Source organism: Triticum aestivum, chromosome 1B (genome assembly GCF_018294505.1).
Source record: "Triticum aestivum cultivar Chinese Spring chromosome 1B, IWGSC CS RefSeq v2.1, whole genome shotgun sequence".
In the NCBI taxonomy this organism is placed as follows: domain Eukaryota; kingdom Viridiplantae; phylum Streptophyta; class Magnoliopsida; order Poales; family Poaceae; genus Triticum; species Triticum aestivum.
The window spans coordinates 118,632,964-118,652,704 of NC_057795.1; the positions used below are offsets into that span (position 1 = coordinate 118,632,964).

A 19,741-nucleotide genomic window follows, 5' to 3' on the forward strand; every position below is an offset into this window, starting at 1 on the left:
ACTGATAGAAAGAAGTTTTATGCGAGGTGCAGAGGATTTGATGGTAGTGTCAAACCTTGCAAGTGGTACATATCTGCTAGACTGCAACCTGATGGAAGTACTGTCAGGGTTAACCAAATCCCCAATCAACATACTTGTATTACAAGTTCACAGAGAGTATCAACCATGACATCACAACTTTGAGTTGCAGAAAAGATCACCCCAATTTTAGCCAAAACACCAAACACTACTGCCAAGAAACTCAAAGTAGACTTGGAAAAGATGTACCCCATTAAACTAAAATATACCACAGTGTGGAAGGCAAAATAAAGGACAATGAGAATTTTATGTGGTCATTGGGCAAATACATTTAGGATTCTTTACAACTTCAAAGAAGAGGTGGAAAAGAGGTCACCTGGTAGTGTTGTGGAGATAGATACAGAGGTATCAGCCAAAGGTGAAGTCAAGTTCTCCAAGTTTTTTATGGCTTTGAAGCCTTGCATAGATGGCTTCAAAGCAGGGTGCCGTCCATATTTGAGCATAGACTCATCATTTTTGACAGGCAAGTGGAATGGTCAGTTGGCAGCATGCAATGCTCTAGATGGACACAACTGGATGTTTCCTATTGTTGTTGGCTTGTTTCAGTCAGAAACAGAGGCTTCATGGACATGGTTCATGATCCAGTTGAAAAGATGCCTAGGGCCAGTGTCACCTTTGGCTATACACACAGATGCATGTAAGGGGCTTGAAAATTCAGTGAAAAATGTTTTCCCACATGCTGAGCAGGGGGAGTGCTTCGGTCATTTGTGGATGAATTTGATCAAAAAATTTAGAGGAGAAGAATTTGGGCGCATGTGGCCAGCAGCAAGATCTTACACTAGACAGACACACAAATATCATCTTGATAAGATAATGGCAGCATGTGATGAGTTTGGTCCATGGCTGAACACCTACCATTCTTTGTTATGGTACAGGTCAGCATTCAACACTGCCATCAAGTGTGACCGCATCAACAACAATTTGGCAGAGAGTTTCAACAACAAGGTGAAGGAGTTAAAAGATTTGCCTGTGCATGACATGGTTGACCAAATCAGGATCATGCTCTTGCGGTTGTGGGAATTGAGAAGAAGGATAGGTGATTGTCTGCAAGGTGATAAGCTTCCAGCAGTGGTACAATAGGTGGTCAATAGGAGCAGAAGTCCTTCACATTTGTTTGTTGAAAAATCTTCACCTTGGGGTGCTGAAGTTAGAGATAAGAAAACTGGAAGGAGACATGTTGTTAACACTGAATTACATGATTGCACTTGCCTCGAGTGGCAACACACTGGTAAACCATGTGAGCATGCCATTCTTTTCTTAGCATCCCAACCGAAGATAAACATGCACCCATATCTGCATGAATATTATTCGGTAGCAAGATTCAAAGCTGCATATGCTACTCCAATTCCAGCACTTACAGATCAGTCTCAGTGGCCTGAAGTGGACATTGAATTTTCCATGTGTCCTCCCTTGATGAAAAGAAAGGCTGGCAGGCCTAAACAGAGTAGATTCAAGGCATGGTTTGAGAAAGGTGGGAGTAGTAAGAAGGGAAAGAAAGATGAAAAGCCAAAAAAGGCCCAAAAAGGTAACAAAAACAGATGCAAGTTGTGCCAGGAACTTGGGCACAGAGTGGGATCTGTCAAATACCGTTACACTCCTGATAAGTCAAAGTATGTTCTTGTTTATTTGTCTGTGTTTTGATTTGGTGCTTTTTTCCAATTATTATATCTATAACATTTTCTGCACAGGAGGAAGCGAGCAAGTCAGTCCCTTGTTGTTGAACAGTGTTGGCCAACAAAAAAAGCAAGAGTCAATGGCGGTAGAAAGAAGAGAAGTGTGCCTGAGCCTGAGCAGACTGAAGAAAATCCTGCTGCAGTCAACATTCAGACTGAAGAAACTGATGTGGAGGTGCACACCGAAGAAACTGAACTTGAACGTGTCGAGGTTCAGACTGAAGAAACTGAACTTGAGCGTGTCAAGGTTCAGACTGAAGAAACCCATGCTGAGGTACACACCAAAGAAACTGAAACTGGTGTCAACATTGAGATCGAAGACACTAATCACGAGGGTATTGGCGAGGTGTTGAAAAGACCAGTGAAGAAAACCAAGATGATCAGTGAACTTGTGTGTGTACTAGAACCAAAAATAAGAAGGGCTAAGGCAAAGAAGGGCACACGACGTGGTAGGAAGAAGTAGAACAAAGAACAGTTTGAAAATTTGGGGCATGTAATAATATTTGTAACTTGGTGCGTACTGGTAGTCACTATGTATCCCCATATTTCTATTCGAACTTGTTTGTCTAAACCAGCCAAATAAAATTCAAATTTAAATTTAAATTTGGGCTATTGATGTTTTAGTGCTATCTAAAGTACCTCAACTGAAATATGTTTTCTTGCTGATCATTCCGAGCCCTTTTGGTAAGTTGAACTCATAGTCATGAAAAATGTGTTTCAAATGACCTCCAAAGGTAGGGTAAACGGCCTCATATTTAAGCAAGTTTTTTGGCACCTTGTCTAAATCAGCCAAATAATTTTTCTACACATCTATTCTACCTATATAGTGTAAATCTAAAGTCTCACTATTTATTGAATTAATTTTCTATTATTTTCTTTTATTTTTGAAAAAACAAGGTTTAATAGAAAATTATATATAAAACAAGTTTAAAACATGAAAATGAGAAAAGTAAGTTCAGATCTTTCTTAGTCAATCCAAAATGAAGTTTTGGTGAGGTTTTCACACTTTTCATTTTCAAAACCCCACCTACTCTCGGGTGCCCACTACTCTCTCCCTTGAACTCCATACTACATTGTTTGAGGAATGACCATTTTTGAAGGATTTTTCGTAAAAATGTATGTAAACCATATTTATATTTTTTCTCTCGTTACTATACGACATAATAAGACTATGTGCACAAGTTTTATATTTTTTTGATTTTTTTTGAATTAGTTATGCTCAACCCTAATCACTCAAAACCTCTCAAAACCCCTCAAAACCCCTCTCAAAACCCCTCAAAACCCCGCACACTACCTGGTCGTCGATCGTTGTGCGTGGACGGTTGAGATCAGGCGCTAGGGTTAGCTACAGTGTGCAGCGATCCGCATGAGACGCGCTGATTGGTTGACGCGGTGGGGTTTGGATCAGCCTCTCTCGTTGAAGCATCAGGACCGTTCATTTGAATCCAACGGCAAGAGTTGACGCGGTGCATGGACCAAGCCTACGCAGTGCCCTTTCCATCGTTGCATGCGTGCCCGTGCCTACCCGCAGCATGCATGCCCACCCGCAGGACTGCGCCCGTGCGTTGCATGCATGCCTCGACGTAGCCCTGCTCCGCCACCCCTATCAACGCAGTAACCTGTCGCATGCCTACCATTAGAACCGATGCAGCGTCGCATCAAAGCATGCACCCGACCACAATGCAGCAGCCCGATGAAGACAACCAAAAAGCCAATGATGCATGGCGTGTTGTGCACGCTGTGCATGGCATGCTCCTCTTTGAGGACGCAATACTGGCATGGGGTATCGATGCAGTACAAATGGTGTGCTGCCCGTTACAAGATGGGCAAAAGAAGGTGTCCATTATTGTCACGTCTCCCATCGACCGAACCTTGCCCTCTAGCCAGGCCCTAGCAAGATGAGCAAATTAATGGGCAACGGCATGCATGCACGGGTGGCACAGGCAGGGAACCCGGGGAAGGCGTGTCCCCTTGACCCACGACGGCACAGCCGCGTGCATGAGCCCGTCCCCCTTGACCCGCGACCGGTGGCACAGAAGCGTCGCAGTCCGTTTCCCACGGCCACGCTCATGTACACACTTTCATGGGGTGCCACCAAACGCCGCCCGCCCATTAATTCTAGGGTTTTGACGGGGTGAAACCACGTCACACTTGGGCTATTTATGCCGGGCACTATCGTCCTCTCCCTCCTCATCCATCATACCCCATCCTCTGCCTCCTCTGCCCTTCTTCTTCCTTCTTCTCCATCAAACCCGACCGAGCCCTCGAGCCACCCTGCCACCATGCAGTACGACGCCCCCACCTACCGCTTCCCCCCAACCGTGCCGGAAAGGCTCTACCCAGCCGGAGTGTATGTAGAGAGAACCCTTAGGGTTTGGGCGATCTTGAGGTGGAGGGGCGTAGGGGAGTTAACGGAGTTCTTCCTTGCGGCCGGCTTCCGCCACCTCCCCTCGCCACGTTCACTAACCCTTTTGATGCTTTCTATCTCCTCGGGCGAGTGTATTGGGTTGGTTGTGAGTTCATAGCTTTCACCACCTACAATATCTTCACCGACTTCCAGAGCATCTTCCCTAACAACGGCGTTATGCACATGCTCCCGTACCCCATCAACAACGGGGAGGAGTGAAGGGCGGCGCCCGGAGGAGCGAGGTGGCGTTGTTCCCTCGGAGGAGGAGGAGAAGAAGAGCCCGAAGAAGAACCCGCGTTTGGTGCCCCCCGATCTATCTAGCTTATCATATTAGTTTTTTTTAAGTAGTAATCGTTATGCTACTATTATTAAGTTGTACTAGTATTTTAAGTTGTAAGGCTATCATGGAGTTGTAAGGCTATCGTGGAACTATGGGTTGCAATCCTTATGCTACTATATATATTATGTGTTTCGTGCTATTATTTGAAGATTGCTATGGGTTGTTCTTGCTTATTATTTGTGTATTGCTATGGGTTGCTACGAGCCCGGGTTGCTACACCTCAACCTCACCACACACACCATCTTCAAAATATTGGCCAAACCATGGACATGCAACTAGGAGCCCCATGCAAACCCACTATGGACATGCAACTAGGAAATGCAAACTAATTTACTTCATGCAACTCATTTAGTTCATGGAACCGTAGACATGCATAAAAACAATTAACATTTGATTTTATTGCATCAAAAAAATGGTCCATCACAAAATTTAGTGCAAGAAAAAGGCCAAAGTAAAAATAAGTAACATTTTATTTGCCGAAGTTAGAGGTGGGCTGGTGCCGCTACGCGGGTGGGCTGGTGCCCCTACGCGGGCGGGCTGGTCTCTATTTTGGGCATGGCTATTTTCTCAGGGCCCATTTTCTCACGGCCCAACATCTATTCGGCAGCCCAGTTTTGTTCTTTTACTAGAAACTGAATTTGGGTGTGTACTCTGTTAACTGAAGAACAAAAACAGAGGAAACAGAGCATGAACACTGAATAGGGCCCCTGAGAATATCATTACAATAATTCAAGCAAGTTTTGCTTCACACGAATTCAAGTTCATCAAACAAATGATCCCTGGCTAACTCAAACTACTGGGCACCCCTGAAACTAGCTGACTAACTAACTGAAACTATAACAAATTCTAGCGATTGATGAACATCAAGTAAAATAAACCCATAGCAATGGCACAACCATAAAATGCTCCCACCATCATATTTGCTTGCTGCTTCAAATCGATCAGATGCTTTAGTTACTTGCCGATTTTCTTCAATTCACACTTCAGTTCTGCACTGTGCATCATCGGATCGGCTCTGTCCGCCAAATTGGGGGCTTGTTCCACGGCAAGCCGCCCCCCAAAATTGAGCTCTTGGGTTGGGGTTGATCCCTCCAATTTCAACCTTTTAACATATTCATCGAGCCACTCAAAATGCCCACATTTCTTCAGAACCTGAAAACAGGGGGCGGCGGCGCATGAATCCTAGATCCACCACCCAGATCCACCGCCCTAATTCGAGGAAAAAAGAAAGAAATCGGGAGAAATTAGACCATAGAATTGGTCAAGAACATAGATCTAACCTGCCCCGGCTGTGGCTTGCTCAAACATTTCACAAACTCGCGCCCACGGTTGCCATTTTCTTCCCTCACACAAGTCAAACGCTTGAGAGGCTCCATGCGCGACAATCGGGGCGTCTTGTCAACGGTAGTGGACCGTACTGCGTCCATGATTGGCGGGTGGCTGAAGTCGAGCTAGACATCACTCGCCGGCGGCGCGCTTCGTTGCCGGAGCAGAGGAAGAAGAAGGTGGGAAAGGAAAGGGGCAGGGCGAGCAATGGAGGGGGGCGGGCTGGCTCGGGTCGGGGCACGCTGATGAGCACGGGCATGCTTGTGTGGATAAGTTGTGGGTCCCACCCGCATGCGAGTAACTGATGGGTCCCGCGTGTCATAACTCAAATCGCTAACCCCTCGTGTTTTTCATTTCACGGTTAAACAGAGCCATGTCGCATTGGAGCTATTTACACGCTCAAATGTGTCGCATCACAGCCATTCATTCGAACTACATCGCACTCCTTCCAATTCGCATGAAAAACGTCGCACATGAGATATTGGCCCGAGACGGACATTTCGGGGTTGATTGGTGCGTTGGGTGCCTCCAACTCTACCCGGACGTGCATGTCCGTTTTGCCACTCATTATCACACCAAACGGACAGAATCCGAACAAAACAGACGTCTGTTTGGGATCGTGCGGTGGAGTTGGTTTAAGCGGGAGCATCGCGGCCTCTCTGCCAAATGTTGCAGAATTTTTGGATGCCCTCAACCATGAAAGACCTCGACAACAGTAGCAAAATTCTGCATTTTAGGAGTACAATATTTGAGTTACGTTTTCTGAGTGAGACATTTCAGTGAATTCACGTTTAAAAGAAGCTTTCATCCTGAGGTATAATTAAATAACTCATGTTTATTTTTGTTTCCTGGATCCTCTGATCAGCTACTACTGCAATTGTACATAAGACACAGATGTCCATAGCCGACTAACCATTGGTGTGGATGTTTCCCTGGGAGGATGCATTATTATACGCTACACGCGCGTGTCGCTCATAGTATGACGCAGTCGCCAACTTACAATTAAAAGTTCTACGCGATAGACACCGAGAGTAAGCCATCGGGTTTGTCTTTGTCGTCCACTATCACTATGTCCCCTATACGGACGACGCTGACGGCCAGGCTCTCCGCCGGTCCGGAAGTCGCCGGCGAGGTGGCGTGGTCGCCGTGGAGTACCGATGGCCTGGAGACGAGGTTGTGCGGCTGGATCCTCTCCACTTTCCTCACCCGCACCACGCCGTCGACGGGCAGCTCATTACCCGTGCTCGTGCTCGTCGCCACCGTCTTGCTTCTGCCGCCACCGCGGAACATTGCTGGATTAACGTAGATCGATCTCCAGTGAGAAGAGCGTGTGTTATCTTTGAGCTCGGTTGGGTCCTCATTTATAGGCTCCATCCTAGCTAGGAGAAGTGTCTTCTCGTGGGGCTCTGCAGATTAATTCTACACTGTTGTGAGCTAGGGCAACCATTCGATCATGAGCTGCTTTAATTTGGATAGAAAAGCATGTCAATAATGCTTGTAATGTTGATCCCAAATGTTGGGTCGTTGCTGTGCAAAGTGGCCTTCATGTGACTGGGCATCTTCGTAGAGCCTCGCATGTGTATCGTTATTCCGGTCGAATTCGCACCCGATGCCCAAAGAGACAAAGGGAACTCGACCAAATCAAGCTAGCTCTCTTGTCATGCGTACTAGCTCTCTTGTCATGTGGAGTTAGTTGCACAAAACCATCACATTTGAAACAAGGTTTGCAGAAAATCACCTAGACCCTAACTTTGTGAAAAATCACCACGTTTTTGGTAATTTTTTTTGTCAAATACACTGATCTGGTGATTTAGTCCATTTAATCATTTTCTAACAGGTGAGACCGGACTCTAAGGAGCTGACTTGACAAAAAAATTACATACATACCCCTAAATCTAAAAAACAAAAGCAATCAGACCCCTGTGCACAACTGCAAGGAGCGAATTGACCGAACACGCCGGGATGATGCGCCCTGGCCGGAGCTATCACGCGCAGGAGGAGGGAGGCCGCTTCGCCGGGTGCTCGAGTGAGGGAGGTCGTCCCTTACTGCGCTCGTGGGCAGGGATGGAGGTTGGAAGGAGGGACGGCTGAGGTTGGGATGCCGGCCACCGGCGCCGGCCGCGAGCACGCGCTGTTGTGACCTGCTCCCCTCCACTGATGGGCGGGTGGCGCCATGGCCACGGGTGCCCAGCACACTCGTTGTACACCTCGCCGGGGGTTGTGGCGGGCGGCCCCATGGCCACCAATGCCCGACGCGCGAGGCGAGCTCGCCAGTGCGAGGAGCTAGGAGACGACTAGAGAAGGAGGCAGTGCGCAGCGGGGCGGAGCTCTGGCAGCACAGCGGCGGAGGCGTTGCCGGTCGGGTGCCTCAATCGGGATGGGGAGCAGGGGATCGGGAGCAGAGGGGGTCGATTGCTTTTTTTTAAGATCTATAAGGGCGGTGTATGTAAATGTTTTGCCAAGTCAGCTCCTGACAATCCGGCCCCACTTGTCAGAAAGTGATTAAACGGCCTAAATCACCCGATCAATGTTTTTTGCAAAAAAGTTTACTGAATGTGCGTATTTTTTGCAAAAAATTAGTGACCTCGTGGTTTTCTGCAAATGATGCCCTAAATGTGATGGTTTTGTGCAATTAACTCTGTCGTGTGTGTTTAGGGCATCTCCAACGGCAACCCGCAAAAAACCTCCCGCATCCGTCCGTGGACTGGGGGGACCAGCCCGTGGACACGAATGCGGGAGGCAACCATCCAACGCTAGCCGCATACATTCTCACAACCAACCGGATGAAATTCGTGCAAACACGACCGGATTTCATACAAACTCGACCGGATTTCATATAAACATGAAGGATTTCATACAAAACGGATGCAAATGGTTACATCTTGAAAATATTTTAACTAAAAAGTTAAAACTATGTGCACATACAGTCGCGCGGAGCTCCACTCCCACAACACATATACACTACAGTAGTCTATGGTCGGCCGTGGCGGATCCCTTTGTCACCGGATTGCCGCGAGTCGCGGAGGCATATTCTTTCCCCATATCTTCCCTATGTTCGGCAGTGCCGCTCATCGGAATGTGGCGAAGAGGGTGCTTAAGCCGGAGGGGAAGGGTCCTTCAGTGGATGCCCAGGCCAAGGTGGTCTAAGATAAAGAAGAAACGCGGCGCGTCACCAGCTGTACAAGTCGGCGACGCGCCGGCGGTGGCCTTCGTGGGACCCAAGCGACGGCGGCCTCCCGTGTTCTACTTTCCCTTGAAGTTGCCAGCGGACATGGATGCAGATGTGTTGGCCACCGACTCGTCGATCTCCTCCGTGCACCCGCTTTCTTTCTCTGTCTGCATGGTGCGGCTACGCGCGCATCGACGGTGGATGGCGCGGTCGTAGGCACTGGCGGGAGCGCGCGAGAGGGGGAGGGATTTTTTGGTGGGCTAAGGCGGTCAAAAGTAGACCTGGGATCGATCCGGACTCCCGCAACCCTCCCCCCCCAACACACACACACACACTTTTGTCTCCGGTTTGCGGGATAAATCACGTTCGGACTGCCCCGCGGACCAATACATGTCGAGGTTGGATGACTTCTATGGTCCAGATGGTTACGGGGGGTTTACGGATCCGCCTTGGAATTGCCCTTAGTAGGGCTCCCATGCATATAGGGGAACCGGATCAATCAAGCCATGATCACTGGTAAAAGATCTTTAGTAACATTGGCACACGCTTGCAGATTAAGAAGGAAACATATGTTGTTTGAAACATACGTGAGTGAGAAAATAAGAAGGGAACATTTCTTGCTAGAACTTTTGGGAAATACTAGTCAGACTAAAATAGAAGAAATGATGTTCTACCATAAATGATATATCCGGAGCTGCATTCATCGTCTGTGCTTTGAGATTTGTGCTACCTTTTTTTTGTTGTTGTTCTCATAATTTGTCTTGATTTAAAGTGTTACATTGGTTTTTTCCTATCGTTTCAAAATTATTCATTGTCTATCATCGTGTATCAACATATCCGATCTAAAACAAGTGCATTATTTTTTGTTGATACACAATGAAACATTGTGATGCACTTTGAAACACGAAGAAAACCGAGTGAAACATTACGAAATAGGATAAATTATGACAACAACCAAAAAAGTTGCATCGACTTTAAATCAACCATGGAAAGTAGATCCATGCACGGGATATCCGTGCATGATAGAAAATTCACGCTTGCTAAAAAAGTTGCTTTAGTGAAATTTTAGTGTGATGACCAATGGATCAATCCACCACCCCCGTGACGAGGGCTCTACCCATCTCATTGGCTCACAACTCACAGGCTTACTGCCCATGGAGGCTAGCACAACTGAGCCCTCGCAATGGACCGAGCCATTGCAGCACCTACACCCATGATCCGTTGGAAGTGACCCTCTACTCTGGCATGGCAGTGTTGCTTTATCCCTTCCATATCTACTCCTCCTCCATTGTCTCTCCGGAGTTGTTGCTTCTCCCACGCCGCTTGGCAACAGTGGTGTAGGAACCGAGTAAGTGTGGTGTAATTTATGACATGTGAAAAATCTCACTACAATCCAACCAAAATTGACCTTAGAAAATGTACATTTCCACTAACTCCAACATAGATAGTATAATAGGCAATGAAAAAGACAAATGACATGAAAAAACACATTGTTTCTAAATACCATCATGACATATTTTGATATGTCATTAATATGATAATGACAATTTGACACCATGAATTGATGTAACATGCACTTGGGGCATCAATCTACATCGATATAAAATGTAGCACATACATAATAAAAAATGATAAATAACACATGAAACTTACGAATGCAAATTTGATCATGGCAGCCGAAGAGGGAATGGAAAGTAGAATATTACAAACCTCTATTAATCAAGGATCGTGATGGGAGGCGGGAGCAACTATCACCGAGTAGGAGTTGATGGTTGAAGCAGAGGGTAGATTAATAGGTACTGCAGGGACAGGTGGATCACTGTAACACCCCCTGTGTCATCCTACAGTAACCCTCTATCATTAAGCTAATTATTTTTCCAAACAATGCTTAATCACCTTTGTTCAATATCCCATTCAAAATTCCAGTCAAATTCAAATTCAAATTCTAAGTGAATTTCAAATTTGCTCAAACATGTAAACTAAAATGTTCATCGTGTGCGAAATAATCCTTTGTTAATATTGGTGGTGAACCAACATTCTTTTGCAAATGTCTAAATGCCCTAAACCACTTTAAAACAGTGGCTAAAGCAAATAAATTAAATGTTTGTTAAGTTATAAAAATAATATACTACTTTGTTTTGGTGCCAAGTTAATTATAGCAGTGGCCTAAGTTAAAATGGTATTTTAGGTGCAAGATTGGTTTTTATAAAACTATTTTGCTTTCTGAAGTTAAAAAGAAAAATAGAAAAGTTAAAAAGAAGACCAAAAGAAAAGAGAGAGAGAGAGACAGCAACCCCATGGACCTAACCCACCTGGGCCGGCCCACCTAACCCACCCGAGCCAGCCCAGATCCCCCCTGCCCGTCCCATTCCCTGTCCCCCCGACCGGGGTCGTTATAGGGGCGTAGCCCCGCCGAACCCACTCGTCGTCGTCGGTGAGGGGATAAGGCCGCCACGCGCGCGCCTCCATCCCTCCCCCACACCACGCCCCTCTCCCTCTCCGCCTCTCCTCTCAGATCCCCTTTCCCCCACGCGTTGCTGCTTCTCCTCTCCGCCATGGTCGCCACTGTCGTCGCCTCCGCTTGCTCGTCCAGGTAGCCACCAGCCCCTCCTCGACGAGCCACCGTGTTTAGACGCACCGTAGACGTCCACTACTGCGTCCCCGACCACCCGCTCGAGCCGAAGCCGCTATAGCACCGCCCCGACCAAGTCATCGTCCTCGGCTCTGACGAGCACCGTCGCCTCATTTCGCCGCTTCTGCTGCTCCTAAGCGTTCACGGGGCCACCGTGTGCCCGCTAGGTGAGCCTCCGCATCGCTCCCTCCCTCTCTTTCATGCTCTAGCACGCTCCGTCGCCGTCCCCACGGAGGTGAGCTCCGCCACCCGCCATGGCCGCTGCCCGTGCGCCGTACGCGCTTCCGAGCCCCAGCGCAAGTCACTGGCGTGCTCCAGGACGCGCGCAGCACCCAGTCGCAGCCCCAACCGCACCCCTAGGCCGCTCCTGCCACGTTTCGAATGAGGCCCGAACGTTGCCGACGCTCTTTCCGGCCAGGTCTGGCCACACCACCACCACCGTTCGATGCACCGTCGCATGCTCGTTCGAGCAAGCCAAGTCATGGGCCCGGAGTCCCCATGTAGATGAATCCCGGCGAGGGCCCGAGCCGCTCCGCCGCGGGAAGGGCAACCGGAGCTCTCTCCAGCGCCGGTCCAACATGGCGCAGCCACGAGGCCACCCTGGGCCACTGACCAGTGGGTCCCAGGGGCCCGCTGACCAAGTTGACTGGGTCAACCATGATGACTTGGCAGCGCTGTGCCACTGACGTGTAGGCCTCCACGTTTAATTGAAATAATTTGAATTAAAATTAATCTGCTAACTATTTAGACACTAACAAGTGGGCCCCACTGGTCATTTTGACCAGTCAACCGGTCTGTTGACTCTGACGTCTCAGTGACATCATGCTGATGCAATAATCTCTTTCTATTAATATAAACAAATCCAGAAAATGGTTTAATCTTTGAAAATTCATAGGAAATAATCCGTAGCTTGGATGAAAAAGTTTCCTACATGAAAGTTGCTTAGAAAAATCCTATGAATCCGAATACGCGGTCCGTTCATGTGTCACATGCTGCTAACATGTTGAACATGGAACATTCCCCCTCCGATCATCTGTCTGACACAAATCTGGAACCGGGAAAACATTCCCGGTTGAATTTCCCTTTCACCTTATTCGTGTGGCCATACGTTAGGTCACACCCGGCACAACATATTGCCATGTTATGCTTTGTGATGCTATGTTTGCTTTATATTTATTGTTTCTTCCCCCTCTTCTTTTCGGTAGACCCCGAGACTGATGCTGCCCCTGTGATCGACTACGTCGATGACGACACTTCTTTCTTTTCAGCAGAGCTTCCAGGCAAGCCCCCCCTTTGATCATCCCGATATCGCCCATTCCATTCTCTCATGCTTGCATTAGATTTTGGTGCTGTTATTGTTTGCTCCTATTCTGATGCATAGCCTGCTTTTGTAACCTGCTTATTGTTACCTACCTGCTTATCCTAAACTGCTTAATATAGGCTGGTTAGTGATCCAGAAGTGACCCACACCTGGTCCTTGTTGCCCCTACTTCATCATTGACGACTCAATCAACGTGATTGACGACGAGAGCCCGACGCCTCACATCACATCACACCCCTTTTGTTGCTCGACTCTGTAGAGTTACCATCGAGTGCCGAGGGTGGAACCTCATACATCACTCCTGATGAGATCTTTGTACTGTAGCTATTCGGTCATGGTCATCGAGGGTGATTTCCTCCTTAACCACTTCTGATACGACTCTGTCGTGCAACCCCTCAAGTGTGAACCTCGAGGGTGGTTCCTCTTACGTTCACCTTGATGATTACATCGAGTGGAGTCCACCGAGGATGGTTCCTCAGGGTTCCCTTGGTGTTAGACACACATTTACTATGGTTACTATGACTTTATACTGAACCATGTTACTAAAGACGGGGCAGCCCTGAGGGGTACCCGCGCGAGCTTAATTGCGAGTGATGTGGAGTCGGGTTGACCTGGAAGGTGCCTGCGAGATAATTACGAGGCGTGGCCAGGCATTCTTAGCCCTTGCCGCAAGTCCTCGAGACGGCGCGACGGGGTCACATCTTTCGTGAGTCTCTGCTTGTTACTGCGCGTTCCTAATCCACCATGATTTGGATATTTGATCCGAGGGGCCTTTGGCCTGATAGCACTAACCATCACGTGGGCATAGTATGGGCGTTCTGCATCGTATGCATCAGCCGAAGCTTAATAGACGTCAGCGACTGAGCGGCACGCGCCGGGTTGGACTGCGTAAGCTCCTCCCTTTTTAAAGAGGTAGCTAGGTCTGCTCACCGGCCGCGTACGCAATGTGCAGGAGTTCCCGGGGTGATGCGCCATGACCCCTGGGGGCATATGTTTAGTCCGGCATGCTGACCTCTCTATTTAGCCTAGGTCGGGTTGCGGCCTATTGTTTGGCCGAGGCCGGGCATGACTTAGGAAAGTGTGTCCGGCCAGAGTTAATCGAGTGTGGTGGGTAAGTTGGTGCACCCCTGCAGGGAAGAAATTGTACTCAGATATTGTTGCTTCCGCTGACTCGTTTGTATTCAAGTTGATGTATTCAAGCCCTCGAGGCCCCTGGCTTGTAATATAAAGCTTGTATTATTTTAATTTGTGTCTAGAGTTATGTTGTGGTATCTTTCCGTGAGTCCCTGATCTTGATCGTACACATTTGCGTGTATGATTAGTGTACGATTGAATCGGGGGCGTCACAATCACTAACCTTACTAATGTTTGAGCGGCATGGACGAGATGGTCGCCTGGCATCGAAGTCTAGATTTATGTAATCAAAAAATTTAGGACCGGTATCAAGAGATGGAAGCAGCAACACCTTGCTTGTTGTGAGTTATATATTGTGCTCGCCTACTAAATACCGCACATGGGCCAGACCAACTTAGTTGATACTTCTTCGGTAGATATTGAGGAAGCAATGATCGATCTTGAAGCAATTAGCTCACTCAATCGGTTATTTATATTTCAAAAAACAAATATTTGGAAGACCTATTTTATTTTAGTACTTAATAAAAATATTGTCCAATAAAAGTATTTTCAAATGTTTATCATGTATTAAAATAATACTCATAGTTAAATAAAAATTGTTCGTCGCTATTGAAAGAGTGTTCAGTGTGACCCAATTTTTTTAAATGGTCATCACGTATTAAAATAATGTTCATTGCATATTAAAAAATAGGCATCGTGTACATAAAAATATCTTTACTGTGTATTAAAACATCTTAAAGTATTATACAAAAATGTGCATATAATTTTAAAATAAAATCATGCATGTAATATTTAGTTAATATTTACACATCTAAACTCATATTCATGTATGTTTATCGAGTGTTGAAGCATTAAATGAAATGTTTTTCTAATTGAAAAAAAATCATATATTGAATTTTTTTATCATGTACTTGTCGAAGATAAAAATGTTCATATTTTTTGGAAAAATCATGCAGTATCAGAAAATTGTTCCTGTGCTATTAGTTAGAAAAAAAGTTCATTCAAATTGAAAAGAAATTCATCCAACTTAGCAAAAGTTCATTAATTTTTAAAAATTCTATTAAATTTTAGAAAAGTTCATAGAAATTCAAAAAAGTTCATGTATTTTTAGAAAAAGTTCATTGAACTGAAAAAAAAGTTCATAGATAAAAAAAGTTCGTCCATTTTCAAAAATATGTTCATCATATTCAAAAAAGTTCATCGATATTCAAAAGAGTTCATCAATCTGAAAAAAAAACTGTTGAAATTTTTAAAAGGTCATAGAATTTTCAAAAACAAAAAGTCAACCGGGTCCATTTACAGACGACACACGCGCCAGTTAACGAAAATGCATGTTAACTGGCGCCTGAGGCGACAAATAGGAAATGCCGGGGCGCCCCTATGTCTCGCTTATGGGGGGATGCGCTCGCGTCCGGCGAGCCCCAGACGCGCTTGATCCGCTGCCTGTTTTTCTTTTTTTTTTGCTGTTCTCATTTTTTCTTATTTTGTACTTCTCTTTATATTTTAAAATATTCTACATCTATATATGTATATATTTTCTATTTAATTCTTAAATATTAAATATAAATACTTTTAAAGATTATTAGAATAGTTTTTGCAAATGCATGAGTACTATTTCTAAATCAAAAAAGACATTCTAAAACGTGGTAATTTTCTAAAACAATACAAAATGAAAAAATGCTTCAAAAATATTAGAAACTTGCATGAGACTATTTTAAAATATATGACAATGTTTTAAAATAACATAAACATTTCGTTAAATACACGAATATTTTCTTTATATATGAAGACTTTTTCATATTGTTGACATTTCCCAAAATACACGAAAACATTTTTTCTAATTGCAGGAACATTTAATGAAAGTGATAACATTTTTTAAATTTTCATGGACATTTTTTAAGAGATACAATTATTTTGCAGAAATGTATCAATAATTTTTAAATAATTTTAACATACTATTAAATTCGTAAATATTTTTTAAACACCTAAACTAATGCTCCCCCTTTCCGAAATCGGTTGACACTCAAACAGATGTATTTAGCACTGAAATCCTTTTGAGCAACAACTAGTCCCGAATGGATGGAGTATTAAACTAAATGTGAAATAAATAAGTTTTACACATTTTGAAATAAAAATATTCTTTTTAATTCCATGAACCTTTTTTTATAATGCATGAATCTTTTAAAAAAATTGAACCTAATTTTTAATTATTTTTAGTAGTAAGCATATTGTAATATAGCTTAATTTACCAAAATCTCTTTGAAATTATTCTTCTAAAATGGGCCATACTGTTTCGACGCATTTAGTACCAGGCTTGGGCGTCCACTGTGCTCTTTGCCTCTACTGTTGGCCTATAGGAGTGCCCACAGACGACGTCATGGTGGTGCTCGAGAGTTTGAGCCCAAAAGTAGAGCTCTTCACATCGTTGAGCTCAGATAAGATTTGACCCGATAGTGGATGGGTTTGGCGATGGTGCAAGATTGGTTTTTATAAAACTATTTTGCTTTTTGAAGTTAAAATTAAAAACAGAAAAGTTAAAAGGAAAACCAAAAGAAAAGAGAGAGAGAGAGACAGCAACCCCCCGGGACCTAACCCACCTGGGCCGGCCCACCTAACCCACCCGAGCCAGCCCAGATCCCCCTACTTGTCCCCTTCCCTGTTCCCCCAACCGGGGTCAGAACAGGGGCGTAGCCCCACCAAACCCACTCGCCGTCGTCGGCGAGGGGATAAGGCCGCCACACGCGCGCCTTGATCCCTCCCCCACTCCACACCCCTCTCCCTCTCCGCCTCTCCTCTCAGATCCCCTTCCCCCCACGCGTTGCTGCTTCTCCTCTCCGCCATGGTCGCCACTGCCATCGCCTCCGCTTGCTCGCCCACGTAGCCATCGGCCCCTCCTCGACGAGCCACCTTGTTCAGATGCGCCGCCGACGTCAACTACTGCGACCCCGACCACCCGCTCGAGCCGAAGCCCGCTACAGCACCGCCCCGACCAAGTCATCGTCCTCGGCTCCGACGAGCACCGACGCCCCGCTTAGCCGCTTCTGCTGCTCCTAAGCGTTCACGAGGCCACAGTGTGCCCGCTAGGTGAGCCTCCGCGTCGCTCCCTTCCCTCTCTTTCACGCTCTTCCATGCTTCGTCGCCGTCCCCGCGGAGGTGAGCTCCGCCACCCGCCATGGCCGCCGCCCGCGCACCGTATGCACTTCCGAGCCCCAGCGCAAGTCACTGGCATGCTCTAGGACGCGCGCAACACCCAGTCACAGCCCCAAACCGCACCCCTAGGCCGCTCCTGCCACGTTTCGAATGAGGCCCGAATGCTGCCGCCACCTCGGCTCAACGCCGTCGCCGTTTCCGGCCAGGTCCGGCCACGCCACCGCCAACGTTTGGTGTGCCGTCACATGCTCGTTCGAGCAAGCCAAGTCATGTGCCCGGAGACCCCATGTAGATGAATCCTGGCGAGGGCCCGAGCAGCTCCGCCGCGGGAAGGGCTACCGGAGCTCTCTCCAGCGCCGGTCCAACGTGGCGCAGCCACGGGGCCACACTGGGCCATTGACCAGTGGGTCCCAAGGGCCCGCTGACCAAGTTGACCGGGTCAACCATGATGAGTTGGCAGCATTGTGCCACTGACGTGTAGGCTGCTACGTCTTGAGCTTGCGTTGGTTTTCCTTGAAGAGGAATTGGTGATGCAGCACAGTAGCGTAAGTATTTCCTTCAGTTTTTGAGAACCAAGGTATCAATCCAGTAGGTAGCTCCTCCAAGTCCCAGGAACCTACACAAACAAACAAAGAACTAGCAACCAACGTGATAAAGGGGTTGTCAATCCCTTCACGGCCACTTGCGAAAGTGAGATCTGATAGAGATAATATGATAAGATAAATATATTTTTGGTATTTCATAATATAGATGCAGAAAGTAAAGATGCAAATAAAAGTAGATTGAAAGCTTATATGATAAAAGATAGACCCGGGGGGCATAGGTTTCACTAGTGGCTTCTCTCAAGATAGCATAAGTATTACGGTGGGTGAACAAATTACTGTCGAGCAATTGATACAAAAGCGAATAATTATGAGATTATCTAGGCATGATCATGTATATAGGCATCACGTCCGCAACAAGTAGACCGACTCTTGCCTGCATCTACTACTATTACTCCACACATCGACTGCTATCCAGCATGCATCTAGAGTATTAAGTTCTTAAGAACAGAGTAACGCATTAAGAAAGATGACATGATGTAGAGGGATAAACTCAAGCAATATGATATAAACCCCATCTTTTTATCCTCGATGGCAACAATACAATATGTGCCTTGCAACCCTTTCTGTCACTGGGTAAGGACACCGCAAGATTGAACCCAAAGCTAAGCACTTCTCCCATGGCAAGAAAGATCAATCTAGTAGGCCAAGAGACTTGCAAAGATAACTCAATCATACATAAAAGAATTCAGAGAAGATTCAGATATTTCTCATAGATAAACTTGATCACAAACCCACAATTCATAGGATCTCGACAAACACACCGCAAAAAGAGATTACATCGAATAGATCTCCACAAAAGAGGGGGACAACATTGTATTGAGATCCAAAAAGAGAGAAGAAGCCAACTAGCTAATAACTATGGACCCGAAGGTCTGTGGTAAACTACTCACAACTCATCGGAAGGGCTATGGTGTTGATGTAGAAGCCCTCCATGGTCGATTCCCCCTCCGGCGGAGCGCCGACGAAGGCTCAAAGATTGGATCTCGCGGATACAAAAGGTTACGGTGGCGGAAATATTTCTTCGGTAGCTCCCTGGATGTTTTTGGGGTATGTAGTCTTATATAGGAGGAAGAAGTACATCGGTGGCCGCTCGAGGGGCCCAGGAGACAAGGGGTGTGCCCAGGAGGGGTGGGCGCGCCCTCCTATCTCCTGGCCGCCTCGATTGCTTCTTGACTTGCACTCCAAGTTCTCCGGATCACGTTCGTTCCAAAAATCACGCTCCCGAAGGTTTCATTCCGTTTGGACTCTGTTTGATATTCCTTTTCTTCGAAATACTGGAATAGGCAAAAAAACAGCAATATGGGCTGGGCCTCCGGTTAGTAGGTTAGTCCCAAAAATGATATAAATTTGTAAAATAAAGCCCATAAACATCCAAAACAAGTAATATAATAGCATGGAACAATAAAAAATTATAGATACGTTGGAGACGTATCAAGCATCCCCAAGCTTAATTCCTGCTCGTCCTCGAGTAGGTAAATGATAAAAACGGAATTTTTGCTGTGGAATGCTACCTAGCATAATTCTCAATGTATTTCTCTTTATTGTGGCATGAATGTTCAGATCCAAATGATTCAAAATAAAAGTTCAAATTGACAAAAGAAATAGTAATACTTCAAGCATACTAATAAAAGTAATCATGTCTTCTCAAAATAACATGGCTAAAGAAAGTTCATCCCTACAAAATCATATAGTTAGGCTATGCTTCATTTTCGTCACACAAAAATGTTCCCAACTTCTACACCCCCGATGACAAGCCAAGCAATTGTTTCGTACTTAAATAATCTCAAACTTTTTCAACTTTCACGCAATACATGAGCGTGAGCCATGGATATAGCACTATGGGTGGAATAGAATAATGATTGGGGATTGTATGGAAAAGACAAAAAGGAGAAAGTCTCACATTGAC

The 19,741-nt window shown here is 45.9% G+C and overlaps 1 protein-coding gene across 1 annotated transcript; it reads right to left on the reverse strand.

Annotated features, from left to right (window-relative positions):
• Window positions 1-6,641: 6,641 nt before the first annotated feature.
• LOC123087939 (uncharacterized) lies at window positions 6,642-7,213 on the reverse strand. The gene has a single exon (XM_044510057.1). It carries the CDS (start codon window positions 7,196-7,198, stop codon window positions 6,836-6,838), a length of 363 nt encoding a protein of 120 aa, XP_044365992.1. The 5' UTR covers window positions 7,199-7,213; the 3' UTR covers window positions 6,642-6,835.
• Between the last annotated feature and the right edge of the window lie 12,528 nt (window positions 7,214-19,741).